At 38.9% G+C, this 21,924-nt stretch overlaps 1 protein-coding gene across 2 annotated transcripts in view; it reads right to left on the minus strand.

Annotated features, from left to right (window-relative positions):
- The window catches only part of mmp24 (matrix metallopeptidase 24), an 82,657-nt gene that overhangs the window by 30,584 nt on the left and 30,149 nt on the right, over window positions 1-21,924 (minus strand). For both annotated transcript variants that reach the window (XM_042495632.2, XM_088070932.1), the window contains exons 2-5: window positions 17,782-17,930; window positions 15,149-15,265; window positions 6,786-6,885; window positions 4,905-5,109 (exon numbers count right to left, since the gene is read on the minus strand). In XM_042495632.2, the coding sequence (XP_042351566.2) occupies window positions 4,905-5,109; window positions 6,786-6,885; window positions 15,149-15,265; window positions 17,782-17,930 (571 nt within the window). The remainder of the gene's footprint in view (window positions 1-4,904; window positions 5,110-6,785; window positions 6,886-15,148; window positions 15,266-17,781; window positions 17,931-21,924) is intronic.

Raw genomic sequence — 21,924 nt, forward strand, 5'->3', positions numbered from 1 at the left:
TGATGCAGTAGGCCGGATGGGGGCGCTATAAATAAAGTCTGAAAATTCAACTCTGAAAGGCTGCGCACCACTCAATTTGTACGTCTGACTGACCGAAAATTGGACACACAACCATTAAGGATTGTTTTTTTAGAAATTGCTCAAAAAAATTAAAGAAAAAAAAAAAGGCCATTTAAGAAACACCAAAACAAATATCTTAAAATGTGCATCGTTTTCTTTAGAAAATCTAATAAAAGCCAAAATTGAAAAAAAGCCGAAAATTCTTTAGAAATTGTCAAACATTTGTAAATGAAAAGAAATTACCAAAATAAAAAAATCACAAAAAATGAAAAAAAAAACAACCCTAAAATAAATATCTAAAATAATCATTTTTCTTTAAAAATTTCCAAAATAACCAAACAAATTTAAGAAAAAAAAAGACCACAGTTTTAAAGAAAACATGCCTTCCAAACCCACGGCATGTTTTCTTTAAAAATTGGCGGTAAATATAAAATACAGCCATATAAAGTTGAATGGCTCCCCTAAAAGCCAAAATAAAAAAAAAGAGTTTTCAACATCACATAAAAATTATTCAACATATCTCCCCCTTTTTGCACCACTCCCTCCCCTCTTATAAATTAACAATCCCTGAGTTATATTTAAATATTCAGTTCTCATCCTGTTCTAAATTCTTTATGTTTTTAAATAATGTATCTATTAAAATCTCTAAAATAGTTATAAAAAAAATAAGCAAAAAAGAGTATTTATGGTCTTTTCAAAAAAACGTATGGCTTTTAAAATTTGCCTCAAAGTCATGAAAACATGCATTGATAAAAATGTGTCTGAACTCCCTGTTTCCGTTTTAAATTGACATCTTCCCTTTCTCACACTTTCACACACAAACACGCTTCTGTCCCTGTTTTTTGTCTTTTTCATGCCTCTCCTCTGCCTTTTTAGCTCCTCTTCTCTCCGCACAGCCTTCCTCCTCCTCCTCCTCCTCCTGCAGCCTCTCTTTCTTCCATGTTGCAGGGAAGATAAAGATGGTTTTACAGCACAAGACGAACCCTTCATGTGCTGCAGCTTGAGGGAATTCCCAGTGGGCTCTGCCTCCCTCCCTCGTGGTCGGTCTATAGTCTGCCTCAGCGCCCCGCAGTGACGATAACGACTTCCTCTGTCATGTTTGCCCCTGCAGCCGTCTGCCCGCCTGCGATAAAGATGATGTTTGATATCGCTCTGATGAAACCTGTCTCTCAAGTGATCCCAGTTTGACGTGTCCACAGAGTCCGCTTTGTTCAACTCCAGCAGTTCCCCTGCTTTTTTTTTTTTTTTTGGCAGAGACGAGTTTGCATGCCGGAGATCATTTTGTACGAGTGGCTTCTGATATTAACTTTTTGGCTCACCTGCCAAGTTCAACTAAAGCACAAAAAATTACCTGCCGAGAATAGTTTTCTCTCTGCAGCCAAAATCACCAATATGTGCTACATTTTTATAGAAATACATCACGACGACCCTTTTTAAAGCTATCCCGGTCAGGAATGGGGAAATATTCTTCACCTCTTCAATGAATCAAGTCTGTAAATCATTAAGTTAAAGGGAGTCATGGCTTTCCCTCCACACAGCAGAGAATGTTTAATTATATTCAGGCAGGAAGTTGCTTATTAAAAAGTGATTTCAAATGTTACAGCCACTCTCTCTGAACCAATTTATCCATCAAACACCTAAAATAAGGTCTGTGGTTAACCCTTTAACACCTGCATCAACATCAGTTTTCTTGTGCTGCATTTAAACCACTGAAACCTGAGAAAACACATCTGATTTCATTCAAAATGGGGAAAATATAATGAGCTACTTGCTGAGAAATATCCCACAAACTGCAAAAAAAAGTTGACAATGTACTTAATGATAAATATGAGGTGGCAGAGTGTACCGTATCAAAGTAGTTTTTGTTTAGTGGAGGATCCCCTGCAACCTCAAACACAGGTCCTAACTAAGTCCCTAATGTTCAGAGTCCTAGAGATGTCCTAAAATTGAACCAATGGCCTAAAATCCTAGAAACATCCTGAAATCCTTGAAACGTCACAAAACTGTGGAAACACCCTAAAATCCTGTAAATGTCTAAAATCCTGGAAATGTCCTCAAATCTGAGAATGAGCTACCTAAATATCCCACAAACTGGGATAAGACAGGTATCTTTTTAAATATACGTATATTTATGCTTCTGTGCGTCCCGGAGCGTAAACAGCTGACGCAGACGGACACCTCACACGTCATGCGTAGACGCAGAAGGTCACTGACAGAGCGGCAGCATGTGACACGCTGGGACGAGGACGCGTTGGACTTTTTCCTCCAGCAGGCTGACAGTTTTGAACTGATGGGCAGATTATCAGGAAATTTCCTGCAGATCTTAAAGGCTCCTACAGGATACATTTTAATGACTTTGCTGAGCCTTTGACTCTTAATTCAGCGCCGCCGTCACGACAGACCAGGAGACAAACGGTTTGCATTCAGCTGCTTGTGTCTTTGATGTGTTTTTTGGCTCTCTCCTGCAGGTGTGAACAGGTCAATCGCAGACGCCGTCGCTCAGTAGTGACAGAAAAAAACGGGCTTTAAGCCGAGGTGAAGACGAGGTCTGTTTGTCCTCGCGACGTCCTTCTGAAGCCGATACCGTGAATTAGTTTTCTTGGCGTCTGAGAACTTTACCGTCTCACTATCTAGTTTCTAATCTTTCAATTACTCACTGAGTCTGTCTGTGTGAGTGGAGGGATTTTGGAGATAAAGAGACGTTCCTGAGGAGAGCACCTGGGTGACCGCGCGCACACACACACACACACACACACACACACACACACACACACACACACACACACACACACACACACACACACACACTGATAGATCAGTCGGTCTATATCAGTCACACTCAACTTACAGCCTGCAGGCTGAATCTGGCCCTGATAGGGAACCTGGTGGCCCCCCAAACCATTTTCTATTTCACAATAAAAATGAGGTGATTCAATCTGGAAATTGTTTTTGTACTTTTAGTCTCCATAAGGTACCAGAGTGCATAAAACAGCATCAAAATAGAGCTTGTTGTTCAAAAAAATAAAAGGTTACAGCAAAGGATCCCACACACCCCAACAGAGGTCCTAGCTAAGACCCTAATGTCCTAATCATAGAATCTGACAAATGTTTTGAAGTCTGAGAAATGTCCCAAAATCCCAGAAACCGCCTATAGTCCTAGAAATGTCCTCAGATCCTAGAAATATTCTAAAATCCAAAAAACATCCTAAAATTCAAGAAATGCATTACAATCCTAGAAATGTCCTAAAATCTGAGGAATGTCCTAAAATCCGACTAATGTCCTGTAATCCTAAAAATGTCTTTAATCCTAAAAATGTCCTAAAACCCTAGAAATGTCTTAAAATCTGAGCAACTGCCTAAAATCCAAGAAATGTTCTTAAAATAAAAAATTAAAAAAATCATAGAAACATGTATGGGGCGACTGTGATGGTCCCATTTTGCAAAAAAAAAAAAAACCCAAAACAAAACAAAAACCAAGCGAACCTGGCTGAGGATCCCTAGTTTATACAATATAGCAGTTTAAAAATGGAAAAAATAATGCATGAATGTGCATAAAAAAACTCTGTTACACTGAAATACAGCTGCCCTGATGCAGGGATGCTGGGAGATGTTTCCTGGGACGGTCGGTGCTGGAATAAGACGCACACACTGGCTGTAATGTGGTATGGCAAATTTAGAGCTTCTCTGTCAAAGCTAATTCTCTTTTCTGCTAATCTCTCCAAGCAGATTCCTCTCCCCCTCCATCACTCCCTCTCTCTATCAACACGTTAGTTATTCAAGCAGAGGGAATCTGGCATAAGTCATTTGTCAAACAGAGATAGACGAAGGGGAAAAAAACTACAAAGTAAAAGGTTTTTTTTTTTTCCTTTTCCATTTTTCATCCAATGTCTAAACAGTGTGGCGCTCACAGATAGTGGAGCAACGACGGAGGACGTCTTCACAACCGAAGCCTTTTATATCCAAGTGAATTATTAACAGCTGAAGTAATAAGCAAAAATTTAATCAGATGGGATTTCAACATTAATTGGATTTGAGAGACAATTCACTCAAAGTCATAGTGAAAAAAAACAACAAACAAATGAGTTATATTATTAACTCTGATTCTTTAAGGCAACAGATTAACTTATAGCTATTAATAATGATAATAATAATAACAACACTAACAATAACAACAACAATAACAATAATAATAATAGTGATTTTATACTGCGTTTGCCTCTATTGTATTTGATGTTTTGCCTTTTTTATACTGAGTCTGCAATAAAGGATAAAATAAAATAATAATAATAATAATAATGATAATTTTAACTATCAATTGTGAAAATTTTAATGTTTCAAATTTAAAATTTTAATATTTTTCGCTAGCTTTTTAAAAATAATTTTCTATATCAACTTATTTCTTCCAATTTTCTAAACTTTACATATTTAGCACCCGTCATGTGAGAAGTGCAGCACAAAGTGTTTACAATAAGGGAATTCACAGTGCTGCGTGTGAAAGAGGTGAGGTAACTCCTTTTTTGACATTGTAAATTATTAATCAATATTGCCTTAAATCCTCTTAATGTAACGCATTATATTACGCAAAGCCAAATACATATACTATCAGTTCGGCTGATCTCATGAAGTTGATCTTGACAATTCTTTCAGTGTATGAACTCACAGATGTTTGATGAGCAAACAAATTTTTGATTTTCTAATTCTGAGCAGATCAGTAACGTTAAACACAAACTTAAATCACCGTACCTCCTCCAGAGAAATAAATTCAGCTCAAATAGAGGTGAAGTAGGCCAATTTGACCGACCAAAGGACAAAAAGAATTCATTACATTTTTGGGAGCGTCTCACCGTCGTGGTTGGCGTTGCCCAGCGTCCAGGGCTCATCAGAGTCAAAGTGTGTGTCTCCTCCGATCCCAGCGCCGGGAAAGTAGGCGTGGGCCAGGAAACCCCCTTCTCCATCAAATGGAGAGCTGTCACCATGGAAACCAGAGGCGAAGAAGATCATGATGTCGGCCTCCTTACCCTCGTTCTTAATCTCTGAGTATGGCACCTCCTGAACAGAGTGGGAAAAGAAAGTGAGACATAATGTAAAGAAACTGAAAAAACAACAACATCAACATCAAATTAAAGCTGCAGGCAGCGATGAAAGGGCCCTCGCACCCCCATGTAAGTCAGGGGTACTGATGGGACTCCAGCTAAAGCGGTCGTTCATGACTATGAAAGTCAGATAGAGAGGTTGGACTCTGGACTTTTTCACAGGGTGTAGTACTTCCAGCAGCAGTTAGGTGGCAGTGGAGGGGACACGAATTCCATGTCACGTTGGTATACCTAATTTCTAGACCAAACCGTGTAAATATCATGTAAATCCTATGATAATTGTCCCTCAAGATTTACTTGCTCTTGCAAGTAGGTGGCACTATTACGACAAGTGAATATTGTCATACAGATGTGTTCAGGATGGGACCCTTATCAAACCTATGACAGTTCAGGCAGATCGGACAATTTTTTTTTTTTTGCGCACGGACCTTTGATTACTTTTCACCAACAAGGGGTTGAGATTGGAATCACTAAATTTGAACTCGATCGGATTAATCCTGTAGGACAAGTTTGCAAAAGTACAAGGGCTAGAAATCGCCAAAAATCAAAAATCAGCACAAAATTCAAAATGTCCGACTTCCGGTTGGGTTTGGGGGTGGGTCCAAGAGGCTTTTTTGTGCGTCTGGGTATGATACATAAATGTACTGAATTTTGTAATTGTAGGTGAAACTGGGCTTTAGGGTTACACGTTAAGGGGCACTGTGGAGCCACAGCCATTTCCAAAACCACCAAAATATGAATTTTTTTGCCGGGCCTGACAGGCGTACCAACTTTCATGAGTTTTTGGGCATGTTTATACCTCCAAAAACATGATTCATTTGGTGGAAAAATAATAATAATCCCTTGCATTCCTAGAGGGTCCTTGCACTGTGAGATGCTTAGGTCCTATCTAGGTCAAAGTGAACTTGACCTTTGACCACTAAAATCCAGTCAGTTCATTGTTCGGTCTGAGCGGTCGTTTGTGCGACATTTGAAACTACAGCAAGGCCTTCTTCAGATGTTGTGTTTATGGGCATTAGACTGACAAAAGGTAACAGTGACCTTGACCTTTGACAACCAAAATCTATTCAGTTAACTGATGATTCAGAGTGAATGTTTGTGCCAGATTTGACGAAATTCCCTCAAGATGTTCTTGTGATATCGCTCTCATGAGACTGAGATGGACACCCTGAAATCATAATAACCACCAGCACACAGATATAAAAATCTCAAAGAGCACTATGAATCATACATTATGTTTCATACGTCTTACCATCTATTTCATCCACACTGAAAAAGGATAAACAATCTCAAACTGCTTAAGGTTAGACACAAAAATAAAGCAGTACGAAAACATTTAATATCCCTTTGATTGGCACCTTTTTATGCAACGACGCTGCTTCTTCAGATCGTCTAATGAAAGAGTTATTTTAAAATTAACTTATTTTTAGCAGCTTTTCATCCCTACGGTTATTACGCTCCCTTCCATTATTCTATTTTATTCTACCTTATATAATTTGATCTTGATGCACTGGAGGCCTTCAAAATTATGTAAGCAAAATATCAGATGGAGACACATCAGAAAAACTACTGTAAAACAGAAGTGTCCATTTGTCAGGATGTAAATCTGAAATGTTGGACTTTTTCTCAGACCTGGAAGGAGAGCGGAGTGACCGTCTGCCACACGTTGAAGGCTTGTCGGATCGCTCTCTGGGTGTCCTTCTCTCCCACTTTAGGGGTGAAGTTAGATATGCTGCAGGGAAGCAAAATACAGAGTATTCAACATCAGTTATCACCACACAGTGTGAGGACTGCAGCACGGCGGCCGGTACGCTCCATCAGAGCCGCATACTGGACGGTCCAACAGCTGCAGACACATTTTTTCAGGTGAGAATTTTCCCAAAGAAGCTGGGGATCCGACATTCATGCAGCAAATAGCCAGCTGTGTGAAGGTGTAAAAATGAGCAAAGTTCTCGCTCAAACTTTCTGTTTTTCATCCGTTTGAACAGGGATACTTAACCTGCCTTGCTTTGGAGCCACTTTTGCAAAATGTTGCATTATTTGGAATTAAGACATTTCTAGGACTTAAAGATGTTTATAGACTTTTAAGACCTTTCTAGGAATTTGGAGGGGTTTCTTTGATTTTAGGACAATTCTAGGGATCGTGGTATATTACAATTTTAGGTTTTATAGGATTTTAGGACATCATTTAGAATTTAGGACATTGTTAGGATGCTTCTAGGATTTTTAGGACCTTTATAGGATTTTAGGATATTCCTAGGATTTTAAGACATTTCTAGGATTTTAGGACATAACTTGGAATTTAGGACATTTCTAAGCCTTCGGGATGTTTCTAGGTTTCTTGGACATCTCTTGGCTTTAAGTATGTTTCTCGGATTTAGGACATAACTCAGATTTTACTACTTTCTAATATTCTATGTTTTATGGCATTTCTTGGATTTTAGTAAATTTCTAGGATTTTACGACATGTTTAGTACTCTAGGATGTTTCTGGGATTTTAGGACGTTTCTCTGATTTTAGGATGTTCCTGGGATTTCAGCACATTTCTAGGATTTTAGGATTTTGCTAGGATTTTTGGGACATGGAATTCAATACATTTCTTGCACTTAAGGATGTTTTGAGGTTTTTCTAAGACTTTAGGGCATTTCTAGGATTTTAGGATGTTTCTGAGATATTAGGATGTTTTTTTTTAAGATTTTAGGACATTTCTTGGATTTCAAGATGTTTCCTGGATTTTAGGACATTTTTTAGATTTTAGGATATTTCTCGGATCTTAGGACATTCCTAAGATTATAGGCTGTGGGGATTTTATGACATTTCTCAGACTTTAAAACATTTGTCGGATTTAAGGACATTTCAAGGACTTTAGGATATTTCTAGGATTGTAATACATTTCTTGGGTTTTAGGACATTAGGGCTTTATCTAGGACCGCTGTCAGGGGTGTGGGGGATCCTCCACTGGCACTTTTTTGATCAACAAGCTCTATTTCGATGCTGGTTCATGCTCTCTGACACCTTATGGATACTAACAGTACAAAAATAATTCCCAGTTTGAATCACTTTATTTTTGTGAATTAGAAAATGGTTGGGGGGCCACCAGGCACCCTAGTGGGGGCCAGATTGGCCCTCAGGTTGTAAGTTGAGTATCCCTGCTGTACACTTAAAGGAAACACTTTCATGTAGCATCTTTAAAAATAAAAACCTGTATAACATTGATTTTCTAACTGTGCCAGACAATAGGAGAGAGAGAAAGGAGGAGGGAGGGAGCGTTAGCGGACAGATGGAGTGACTGGCAGAAACACAGAGGGGAGGATGGAAAAGAAAAGCCGGGACAAGAGAGCGAGATGAAGAATAAAGGCGTCGGGATAAGACAGCAAAGCGAGCGGCTGAGTTCATTTCACACAATCTGTCTCTCGACAGGAGGCAAATGCTTTTTTCCCCCCAACCACAAAAAATACATTATGGAAATAAATATAATTACACAATTGCAATAATTCAACATGTTTACATGAGCGCACAACAACCTCCTGATGTGAATAAATAAATCTGGCAAAGAAATAGAAATGTTTGTCACACTTTGTGTTTAGGAGTGGCTGGGCAACGTGCTGAGGAAGGATGTGTTGATGCTGCGATGAAGTGAATATGAAACATGAACTGAATGATCAGATGACACAGTTTGAGTTTTAATGAGATATTTCAGCGCCGCCTGCGGCCAAACTTCAGTGATCCTGATGACGGCTTTACTTTGACGGCTTTACTTTCTCACTGTTTGAGGTCTTTTGTAATAATATAAATACGTTTCGGACCTTACTGAAAACAAATATGTAGAAAAGTATTAAAAATATATTTGGGGGATTTGCAAAACACATTATTATTATTATTGTTATTACAGGCTGTACTTTTGCATTTTCTTATCGCCCACCACCGCAGACACAAAGAGTATACAAGCAGATCAAGAGACAAACCCGTCCCTCTCTCTGTCTCTCTCAAACTTGGACTGAAATCAGACTAAATAGTGAAACTAAGCAGCACTGATACCACAACCTCACACACAAACACACACTAAAACACTCACAAATGCACAAATGGTCTCGCAATCAGCAACACAACACAGATGGCAAGTATATCTCTGACATACTGTGAGTGTTCAGGAGTTTCTCTGAATGTACGATGTCTATGATGTGAATGTGTTTCTCCCGTCACAGTGTTTGTCAGAGGGGCAGATGCTCGCTGACTGCCGGATGGCGACCTCACAGATGTTTTTAATGTGTGTTTTATGCTTTTGCAGCAGTCATAACGTATCATCTTATCTTTTCTCATATCTTCTTATAAACCACAATTCTGTGACTGAGTTGTCTGCTCCTCTCCTCAAATGTATTCAGAAACATATTTAAGCTTACTATTTAACTGGAATATGAGTTCACATTTCATCATCCATCAGTGGGACCGTTTATTGGTCTGGTGCGGTGCAGTGCATTCTGGTAGTTGTAGGTTTTTTCTTGGTTTTCTCTCGTCATGTAGCACCAGTTTCAAAAGTATTTGTGTCTTTCTGCAGCAGAGACAGACCAGTTTTATTAAAAAGTCATCTTTCCATAAGGAAGCATCTACTGCTAGCTCACCTGGCATCACTGAGCTAGCTAAGCTCAGCCGAGACGGACACCATCATCTCGACTGTCACCAGCCTCTCGTCCATGAGTAGATGCACACATCTTTCTACATGGTGATACGGTTGGCGGGTGTAGTGCAGCAGAAAGAAAATAGTCCCTACATCTGTACATCTGTACATCTGTACAGCGGATATCTCTAACACTTTGCAGCTAACATAAAAAAAATAATAATAAAAAAAATCCCCCCCAAAAAATCTTTAAAAAACAACAACAAAAAAAACCTGCATACACATCAGGGCAAAAACAGGTTAAATTAAAACAACAGGACTCAATAATAAATAAAATGCATATCTGACATTTACTTAATAAAGAAATGAATATGTATATAAATAAATAAAAATAAATAAATCATGTGATACAGTCCCACTATTATGACAGACAGTAACAGATAAAAAGAAGTAATGAAAGTCTTTAACACAATGTCTTTGGGTTGCATGTGCATTATAGATTTTTTTTTAAAGTATGAATGCAATTTCATATCATATTTCTAGCAAAGCTGACTTTTTTCCTTAATTTTTTTCTGTTTGATGAGTGCTTGTGAAGAATAAAACATGACTCCAAAAGCAGTTTTTGTAGAGTCACAGAGAATAGACTTTAAGGACCGCTAGTGTGTTCAGACAGAGTCTTTGCTGTCTCAGCTAATCCTGAAGAGCCACACTGAGAGTTAAGCAAATTTAAGCCTTTTCATTCGACTTTTCTGACAGGCCGTTTGCTGCAACATCGTGCAGAGAATATCTCTGAAAACAACTTGCTGTGAGTTACATAAAGCAGCTGAACTGTGAGCCAATCTTGTTTTAACAACATTTTTTTATTATATTCTTGTCTGAGATTATTTAGAAATCTTCTGCAGCCATTTTTGGAAATAAAGAAAGTGCCTGTTTTTGCAGCTGATGAATGTGCAACCATGTTTTACACACTGTTTTGGTACCAAGTCTGTCTATGCATATAGGATCTGTTTTATGACAGCGGACGCAAATAAGTCTAAGAACACCTGAGTTAAAATTTGTCCTGAATTTCATAACTGTCAGCATGCAAATCCCTTTATAAACTTTATTTGTAAATCAAACTTTCCACCCTGAAGACCTTGATGTGTGTATGTGTGTGTGTGTGTGTGTGTGTGTGTGTGTGTGTGCCAGGCAGACAGCTACGTAGCAGTTGTCTGATTTGAGTAAATGGTGTGGAACGTTACGGCAGTGAAGCTGGCCAAATGACCTGTGGCCAAAACACACAGATGGTGGACTGTCACACACACACGAGCATGCATGCACACACACACACACACACACACACACACACACACACACACAAACACACATGCACTTCAGTTGGCTTATGCAGCCCTACCACCCGATGCATTTAAAAACAGAAATAAACAGCAGAGAATAAAAACTGGCATCAAATGACGTTAACATGGATCTGCGCTGAACGAGTATCTGACTTGTAGTAAAATCTGCTTCTTAAAAACATCTCACAGCAATACCTAATAAAATTGAAGTGTTTCCTAACTATGATGAACAGTGAGAATAAAGGAGGGTAACTTTAATTAATAGCTGACTATTATTATATATATATTTATATAGCTTTTATTTTCTTAAATCATTAAATGCTGCAGGCTTATACTGGGGACAGGCTTTTAATTCCTTTCACACAAAAACGGCTGCTCAGCAAAAATTGGACATACAATCAAATTACTTTTTTCCACCTTTTCGGACCTGTGCAAATTGGCTTTATTTTATTCAGAAACAGTGGAAAAAGGTAATGAGCGACAAAAGAAGAAATGACCCCAGGGTCAGCAAGAAATCTGTGGAAAGTACAAGAAAATTGAAAATTTGCCCAAAAAAGAAAAAAAAGAAGAAAAAAAACCAAACAAACAAAAAATGGAGCAGGTAAAAAAAGTTGCAAGAAATAACTTAAAAAAGGCTAAAAAATTATAATAATTCTGGAAAATCATTTTAAATATATATTTATGACACTTAGAAATAAGGTTTACTGGACATTTTTCTTTAGCTTTTTTAAAACAGTCTTCTAAATCTACTTGCTAACTCTATAAAATAGACAGACTTTTTCACCCCCACAGTCGTTCCACCCGAGGGGCTAAAAACAGATGAAAGAAATCTGTGATTATTTGACGTCCTTACAATTTCTTCTTACAAAATACACACACACACACACACCATCCAGAGAGCATCTACAGGCCACGCAGCTAAAGATGCAGATGTTCTCTCCTTCTGTTTCTGCTTCTCATCGTCTTTCAACTCAGCTTCAATCAATTGTGCTTCGTTGGCAGGAAAGTTAGGAACAATGCAGCTGAAGCATCAACATCAAAGTGGAGCATCTTTTCTTGCGATTGCTCTGTTTCTGTCTTTTTTTCATTCTTCTCTCATCTTTTCTCTCTCTCTCTCTCTCTCTCGCCACTGTTTCTTAAAAACTTCACCGCCCTGTCCCGAGGCATCAATGGAAATTTTTCATTTAGAGATACACAGTTGCATAATCCTGCAGCTACAGCGTCTAGCAGCGGGTGATAATTTGCAGTTGCCAGCAGCCCTAAAATTCCTCTAAATGTGTCTCTCTGCATTGCTGTCAGTGTCAACAGCTGCTCTAAAATTACTGCTCAGAGCAGAGAGCAAAATCATCCCGACTGAGCTCATCAATATCCTCAAAAATCACGGCTTTCTTCAGTATCTGCACTACGGGAAGATTAGTTTTTGTTTCTCATCATTGCAATCAGGGGCGTTTCTAGGATGTGAGGACACTGGGGGCTTAGCTCGGACGTCTGTAGGGGGGCTCGAGGGGACCCTCCTTTGTGATGAACAAGCTTTATTTTAATGTTTTTTTACGCACTACGGCACCTTATTCACCCTGAAATGTGTCTTTTTTAAACTTTAATTATGAATTGTGATGTTAAAAATGCAAGTAGTTGTTAGTAATTAGTACTGAGTAGAAACAGAATACTTTACAATTACTATCATTAAAGTTTTATTGACTAGAGCTGAAAAATTGCTGCAAACAAACTAAGCATATTTAGTCAAGCACAAGAATGAGCAGATTATTAGATCCAGGGCATTTAATCATTTTTAGGGACTGCTAATTATTTATGAGGGGTGGTATGTTGGCTTAGAGAAGTGGCATCCAAATTATTTAAATGGCTGTATTTATTTTATTGCTGATTTTTAAAACATGCCCATCGTTTGGAAGGCATGTTTTACTGATTTATTTATTTTTATTTTTTTTAATTTTGGCGATTATTTTTTCTTTTAAAGTTTTTGGGCATTTTTTTGTCTTTAAACTTCATGGCAACTTTTTTGTCTTTGAATTTTTTTGTGGGTTATGATTTTCCTTTCATTTTTTGATTTTTACAAACATTTATCATTTTTTTTCTTTAAAGATTTTTTTCTTTGGAAAAAATGAAAACTCTGAATACTTTTTATATTGTGACATTTACTGGAAATGACCTACAATACAGCCAACAGCAAGTAGGTTGTTTTTAGTGATGGTCTTTTGCGAAAAACATCGTGGGGATCTCCCTCCAGCCAGCTGCTTCCTTATTTAGGTTTTTGCAGAAGGTATTGTGTAGATAACTCCACATTTCCACTTCACACTACTACTACTACTATTTTTCATCCACTGTGTCACTTTCAAAGCAAGCGACAGGAATAAAAAGAAAACTGGGCATCTGAAAAAAATTCAGGTCAAATCGGCAGTGCTGCATCGCCGATGACGAGTTGGAGCATTTAAATAAAAAACAATGCAATAAAACTGACGCTTGCTCACATTGTAGTCAGTTAGGACCCGGTGTGAGAGCAAATAAAACGTAACAAATAATCTCTTCAAATAATCCACTGCTATTCAGAATATCACCAATTTGTAACTCCCCAACCCTGCTCACAGATGGTGTCAGTAAAAAGAAGAACAGGAAATCATACCCATAATTAATAATCACTGACCTAAGCATAAATCTGTATCATAAATAATGTGATCTCGGCAGCATTATGTCTCCTCTGAAAAACATTAGCCAAAGCAGAAGAGTCACACGAGAGTGGAAGTCATCAGAGACAGCTCTGGAGATAGTTTGGCGCCTCAGAAGAAGAAAAATTAAGTTAAAAACGATCCGAGTTATGCATCTTGAACAGTGGCGGCGCGGCTGAAGACAACAGCGAGCTGGGCGGCAGGGCGGTGACAGCCGATAGCAGGAGGGGGGGCCGAGGAGACTCAGATACAGTAAGGGGTAACCAGAGAGGAGTGTGGGGTTTTATGTAACGCTGTGGAGCGGGTAGCTGTGGTGCAGGAGGGCCGAGATGCCTTCAGTGTCTCATGGGAGTGCCGTAATTTACATTAGACCTATAAAGCTGTGAGTGGAGTGGTGGAGGAAAAGGAGGAGAGGAGGGAGGAGTGAAACACACTGATATGAGGGTTAGACGCCCAAGTTTACTGCCCTTGTATATTTAAAAAATTAATAAATAAATATATATATTTATATACATATTTTTGTATGTTATAGGTTTGTACATATGTGTTTATTATACTTCATAAATGCTGTTTTTTTTTTCATTTTACCTTTTTTTTTTTTTCCTTGAAACTTTCCAGATGATATTTTGGGTAATTTCTTGTAAAGTTAAGCATTGCTTTCTTATATTCTTGAAAGGAATCAGGCCAATTTGCTCAGGTTTTCAAAGGGTTAAGCTGGTTCATGTGCCGCCGATAAACGCATTGAAGAATAGGAAAAACAAGCACAGCAGTCGGTACATGGAGTTTCCTTTTTTTTCTTTTTTCTATTTGATTCTTGACACTAAAGCTTATTTTGAATTTGAGAATTTGAGAGCAGGAGTGGGAGAAAAAAAGATGTGAAGAGACCTGGGGGGGGGGGGGATAAAGTGGGCAGAGGCAACAATAGGAGCTGGGATGTGTTCAGTATCTCGTGGGACGGCTCTAATCTGCATTAGACCTATATTACATGGCTGAGCTGCTGGTTGGATCGTCACATCATACAGCGGAGGGTTTTACTGTATGTACACAGAGGAAGACAACAGAATACGGTGGAGCAAGGGGACGAACGAAGAGAAAGACGGAGAGACGAGTGGGTGGATGTAATGCAGGGATGCGAGATGCATTCAGGGTCCCGTGGGACGGAGCTAATTTACATTACGCCCAGCCAAGTTCAGACTGGTAGAGAGAGAGAGAGAAGGAGAAAAACAATCAGGGAGGGAAGGGAAGAGGAGGACAGAGAAAGAAACATATAAATGTATGAACAGAGAAAAGAAGCAAGAAGGACAGAAAGAAAACGAGGAAAACATAAGCAGATGACACAACAGAAACATAATATATGGATACCTGTAGGAGATCTTTTTATCTCTCCATCTCTGTCCTGTCAGGGCGTAGCGTTTATTCCTCTGCCGGCGGCTGGTGTGAGGATGATCCGGGACGCCACAGCGAGGTCTCCTCATCCACCTGGAAACGACATGACGTTTAAGTTTGGCTATTTAGTTCACAGGGAGCTGGATTTTCCTGGAACCGCTTCCAACTACATCTGTTATTCTGTTTATGAGCATTTGCTGGACAGATTTCAGTGTGTGGAGATAATAGCCGTAATCCTCTGAAGGCAGAAACATACGAAATTTGCTGTTTGCTAAGCTGCGTGCCTCTAAGTTGCCGTTGCACTGTCAAGATTCAAACACATTTTTGTCAAATATCGCTGCTCAGTCAGTGTTCAGGTCCACATATGTCGCTTTAGGTATCCTCCTGTGTTTGCTGATATCCCGGGATGGTGTGTTAATTTAAATTTTAAATGCATTGTGTGTTTTCAAAGGAAATTTACAGTTTCTGCTCATTACGCACATAAAATCTTTTTCAAAAGAAACTTTCAGTGTCAATAAAACACCTTGGTTTTAGGATTATTTCCTTGTGCAGCAAAATCAGGATTGTTATGATCACGATTTTTAAATTGCACATTGCCTGCATTCCATGTCCCTTTTTTAATGAAATTAAGTCAATTTTCTCAGATTTTATGGGGTTAATAGTGATGCGCCTGATTCAATCTACTAACCGGCTTGTACAAACAAATCTGGTTTGTGAGGGCGATTCGACATTATTTCATGGCTGTTATGAAACCTTTTCAGACCACAGTTCTGATTAAAGGCCACACAGATGAATTTCTAACTGATTATAAATGGACTCTAATTGGCCTGACATTTTTAGCCTCGGTGTGCTGCAGCTTCCTGCCTGAACTCCAGTTTGTGTTGCTGATGGTCCAAAAAGAGATTTTTAACTTCGCTCATTCAGCCGTCATCATCGTTATTGTTGTGTGATTTGATTTTTACTCATTTTGAACATGTAAAAAAGGAAATAAAGAGAATATGTATAATAAAAAAACAGAGACCAAAATAATTACAGACAATTACTAACATAAAGCAAAAGAAATGGCGAAATACATAATGACTTGCTTTGCATATTCGAAAAGGAGTGAGAAGTAAAGATATATTTAATCCCACCCCTTCCCCATGAGTCACTGAATTTTAATTAACTAGCTTCCTTATTTTTCTCAACGTGTATAATAAATAATTAAATATAAACATATACCCACATATTTATTTATAGAAAAAAGAGAAAGATAAAGCAAATAAATAATAAATAACTGAAACAGTGGCCCCTGAAAACACCCAGTGATTGTCAGAGCCCCTCTTTATCCCTGTAGCTTGTGAAAATTGTATTTTTATACATAATTTCAAACTTGTTTATGTCTGAAAATCGCTTTAGCGCCACATTTAAACTGTTCCACAGTTTTACACCACCGACTGATAAACAAAAACTTTTCCCGGGGGTCCAAAAACTAAACGATTTGAAACTAAATTTTCACCATAAATTATAACCACCCTCTTGAACACTGAGCAATTTTTGAATGTTTTCTGAAAGTAAGTTCTTATTAGCCTTAAACATTATTAGTTTAAAACTTTATTAAGGACTCGGCTCATAGAGAGGTCCATCGACGTTACTGACACCTGCCGCAGGAAAACTGGTTATCCTCCTACACCTCATACAGTGTGACTAAAGGACTGAAACAGAGGGGCGGGATGTGCCAAGTTATTGTTTTGCCTGTCTGTGCACTTCAGTACCAAGTCAAGTCCCACGTCCTAAACTTTGAGTGGAGTTAAAACATTACATGTACAAACATTCAGGTTTCAAAATTTGTACTTATTTGTTAAGTTACAGGTTTATTTCGAACTTTCCACGGCACGTGTGTGTCCAGCCAATAGACTGAATATAGAGACAGACAACATGATAGCTCCCCAAAAGTGTAACTTTCCAATCTGGATCGCCCCCTGGTGTCTGACTGCGGTAAAGGTCATAAAGCCCGCCCCTCCATATCAGTGAATGGGACAAAGGTCAAACTAAAAACTCAAAGTACATGCCAAATGCATTTTTCTTAAGGATGGTTTCTGTCACTGAAGGTAGTTCTCATCACCCTGATGTTTGTTCAACTGTTTGTTTTCATAAGTTCGGTTTTAATGAGTTATTAAATTATCCAAAAGGGGGCTTTTCTGCCATGATTGACAGCTGTGACAGCCCATCCGTGCACTCACATTCAATGGAGCTGCTAACGATTGGTCGGACGGGTGTTTTGGTGGGAACTTGGACCACAGATATCGCAAATGCAAAGATGTGGGCTCTCAATGACCTCACCCTCGCTAGATGGCAACACCTGTATCTTTTCTTTCCTTTTTTATATTTGATTTGGCATTTATTATTATTGCAGTTAATCTTTGCTGTTGTTTGTTTGAGCATTTTCAGTTGGTGTTTTTTATGTATTCTTATTCAATTATATAAATTAATAAAAAGATGTTTTAAGTAGTAGTATCATACTGTTGTCAAAAGAAGCAATATAATATTGTGTTGTGATGAAATATATGATGTCTTGTCTTGCTTGTCTTTGGTTTTTATGGCACAAAAACAAACACACTGCGACTCACTCTATAGTCGTCTCGTCCAGTATTCCCGTCACTGGAATGCCGTAGAAGCGTTGCATGGCGGCCACGGCGGACTGCATCGCTTTCTCCTGCCGCAGGTCTGACGTACGGACGTCGTGAGGCAGCAGGTAGCCGTAGTTCTTCAGCCATGTCTGAGAGAAAAGGAGGAGGAAAAAAAGAGGTTAGTTATGATTAAGACCCTACAGTCCTATACAACCTTTTCTTTTCTTTATGTTGAGGCTCAGTTTAACCACTGAAAAAGTGACACGTCAGCTATTTTTTAGAGTTAACTAATATGATTTGCTTTTCTTTTTCTTTAATGTCGTCAACAAACTCAATCTCAATATTCTCAATAATTTCAATAAACTGAGTTGAAATGAGTGGAGTTGTCCTTGGTGGTTATTTATGCACAGTTGAGTTCAGGCAGGCATGGAGGCTGAAACCCGACAGAAACTCGATAACCAGGGTATTACGAAATCCAGATGGTATGTTGTTTAATGCAGTCATGAATATAATTGCTTCCCTTTCCAATAAACTCATTGTATGTAGTACACAGCATGCACCGTCAGAGCTCAGTCTCTGGTGGAACAGACAGCTGAGCTGAGAGACACGACAACACCTAGCGGTGGAGGGAGAAGTTACAGGACTGTAAACAGCCGGCGACCAGCAGGCAGAGAAAGAGCAGCATGTTGTTGGGGAATAATAATATGTTTCCCACATCTTACTTAGTGAATTAAGGATTCATTTGAACCAAACCAGAGCTGGTGATTGTTGGAACAGTGGACTTACTAATACCCCTTTCCCACCAAAATTAGCATGTCCACACAGTTTTTCATATTGGATAAACCAGCTAAATAAAGGCGATCGACTACATTCCCACTGCCAGTGAACACACCACTGCAGTACATGAGTCTGCCTCTCTATCAGCTTGTGTGTGCGTGGTTTTGTTGGTGTGTCCGTGCGACGTCACGGACAGGCCGGAGAACAGGTAAACTGCAGACAGCAGCAGGAACAGAGGTCCTTGAGAAGTTTTTAGTGGTTCTCTTGTCTTTATATATCTCTCATTTATTCAGTCTCTCTTTCAAAATCATTGCAGATATATTTGGATCAATGTTTTAGCTGCTCAGGAGGAGATGGAGGGTAATTAGCGACTGCGCATCGTTGCATCTCACCCGTTTGAAATTACTGCGTTCTTACATTCTGACTTTTGAAGATCCCACTGTACAGAAAATACAAACTATAACTTATTAGATCAAATTAGATAGAAAAACACTGGCCCATTGACAGCAAACTGAGAATTAAAGTAAATCTTCACACAACAGATGTGGCTTTTCACTAAAATTCCCTTATTCAGTGGTTTCCTTCTGATGAAGTAAAGCACAACAAAAGAGAGGATGGCATAAAGGGCAGAAATGAGTGGAAAAGAGAGAGGACACAGAGAGATTTATAGAAAATGTCAGAGAGGAACAGAGAGAAAGAGATGAAAGGACGAGGAAAACGCCAAAAATCTCGCAGAAAATCTGATTCATGCTGATCTGAAATCGATGCCGAATCCACAAGTTTCCTCGGATGATTCTTATTACGTCGTATTTTTCACTTTGCAGCGCGCTTGTCTCTTTAATGTGACATAACGCAATCTAACAACCCTCCTGAGAGAAGAGAGGAAAATGAAGGGAAAGAGAGGTAAATGAAGAGGAGGGAAGAAAGGAAAAGAGACTATAGAAAGAGGGGAGTTGAAAGCGAGACAGAGCAGAGGGGAGAAAGATGAGAGACGGGAGGAGGAGGCCGGGGAGAGATAACGAGGGGGGAGGCTGAGTCCTTCTCTACAGTGGGTCATTAATATTTCAGAGTGTGTGCCAGCCCCTCCCAACCGGGCCGAGCCCAGCGACCGGCACTCAGCTCAGCGTCTGCCTAACCACCATGACGGACGCAGGGAGGTTAACAGCGCCGAGGGATCCACGCTGTCATCTACCCCAAAGAGAGAAATATTCCCCGTCTGATCACCGCCGACCTCCAACAGCGACACACTTACAACCTTAACCCTTTGAAACCTGGATCAACATCAGTTTTTTTTTCTCTGTGCTGCGTTCAGACGCCTTTCAGTTAAACAACAAACCTGAGCACATCGGTTCGATTTCTTCTAAAACATGGCAACGTGAAAAGATCTCCTTCAAATTGAAATAAAATAGGAAAAGGTAACAAGAAAATTACCTGAATAATGACCTGAGAGAGAGGAAAGAAAAAGAAAATTATAATAATTTAAAAAATAGGAATAATGTCTTAAATTCTATTTCTTATTAATAATATTATAGGCCTAATTATTTTTTCTATATATTTTTATCTACTCATTTAGATCTTTTGTTACCTTTTTTTTTTTATTCAGAAAACCTCCAAAATATTTCAGCTTTTGACTCCCAACTTCTTCCAGTGTTTTTAAAGATATTAAGTCAATTTTCCTCAATTTCTTAAGATGTTTGAACAGACTTTCAGGTGAGAGAAAATAAAAAATTGTCAAACTTAACATAATCATTTGAAACAGTGAAAACAAAGATGTTTTTTTTACGAAAAAAACCCCACTAAGAATAAAGTGTTTAATAAGTTTGCTATAAAAGCTTGTAACTTAATTCAAGCAAATAAATGTGATATTTACAGAAGAATGCACTTTCTTTTTCTGTTCTAGGTATAGAAATGTTTGAGGTGTTCAAATCACCATTCGCTAGTCGTCTAGTCAGAAACCGATTTTGACAGATGCTTTTGAAGAAAAAAATCACACTGCCTCTGTCAAAGTTTCACAAAATGTGTTTCCATTAATCCTCAAATTGAACAAACTGAAACTGCAAATTTAAAATATGCCTCATGGAAACGTGAATTTCTAAATTATCGCAAAAAAGCTTTTACACTCCCATGAGATGTCTTGTCGTTTCTAGGTCACATGATGCTGTGTCTGTGTGCTTGTCAGCAGGAACTGGCTCCCTCATGATGCAGCAGGAGCTACAGGAGCTGTTATTGCATCACATAACTCTGAGAAAGTTTTGAATCCACAATTCCTCTGTGAAATCGTGGACTACATCTCCCAGAAATCCCTCATATGTGGACGCTCCCACGTATAAGGGGCTCGCCTTTCCATCATGCCTCCGTAACACGCCTACGTGGCCTTGGACTGGAAATAATGACGGCTAGTGCGGTGGCTGCAATAGAAATAAAGCTGCTGATGTTTTCAACATCCATCACCATGGTTACTGGGATGTTATCACCAGAGGAGAAGTCGCAGAACATCACTCAGTGGAAACACAGTCATCTCCACATTGAGTTTTATCCACATTTCCAAAATATCGATTAAGTTTTGTGCAAATCTGTAATAGAAACCCGCCTACTGTCACCTCATTTGCTGTTGTGTAAAACTTTTGCAACATAAAGGATGCATGGAAGTATGAGGGCAGTGACGTGGACCATCTGTTAAACATAAAGGGAGTATAAACATTAAACATAGCAATAGCTCTGCATTTGTAATGAAAAACAGATTAGTGTGGATGCAGCGAAATGTGGTGTTTTTTTCCATCCCAGGTAGCTGCAGCACAAAGCAGAGGATGTGTGGAACAAGCTATGTGAGCGCCGCTCTCTAACTCCTCTGTTTGGCTAACTTATTTAGACTGTGATCTGTCTCTAATCCCGAATGTAAATGTGAACACAACGCGCCACATGGTCCATGAGCCGAAAGGAAACCCAGCGCTTACAATCCAATTAAAACTCCGGGTGATGACAACATCACTGCTCTCTAACAAAACATCTCAATCTGAGTCCTGTAATTGAATTCTGTTCCATCCAGACGGCCATAAAAAATAAAAAATAAAAATGAAACAGCGCTCAGGGCCAGAATCAACAAAAATGATTTCACTACAACTGTCAAGATACAAGAAAAAAGACAAAAGTAATGATGACGCAGTTTAATCTATAACAACAAAATCAACAAAGCAGCCTAAACAAGTGATGAGATTTCACCAAGTGATGTTTTTTTTCTTAAATCAAGGTTTCATGTGTGCTGCGTTTCCTCAAAAAAATGTTATTTTCTATAGATGTCACAATATTTCCAAATGATTAATATTTCATTCGTCAACAACCGAGCATCACTGTGCAACAGAGAACTTG

Source organism: Plectropomus leopardus, chromosome 2 (genome assembly GCF_026936395.1).
Source record: "Plectropomus leopardus strain MGB_pleo_1.0 chromosome 2, ASM2693639v1, whole genome shotgun sequence".
Lineage (NCBI taxonomy): Eukaryota > Metazoa > Chordata > Actinopteri > Perciformes > Serranidae > Plectropomus > Plectropomus leopardus.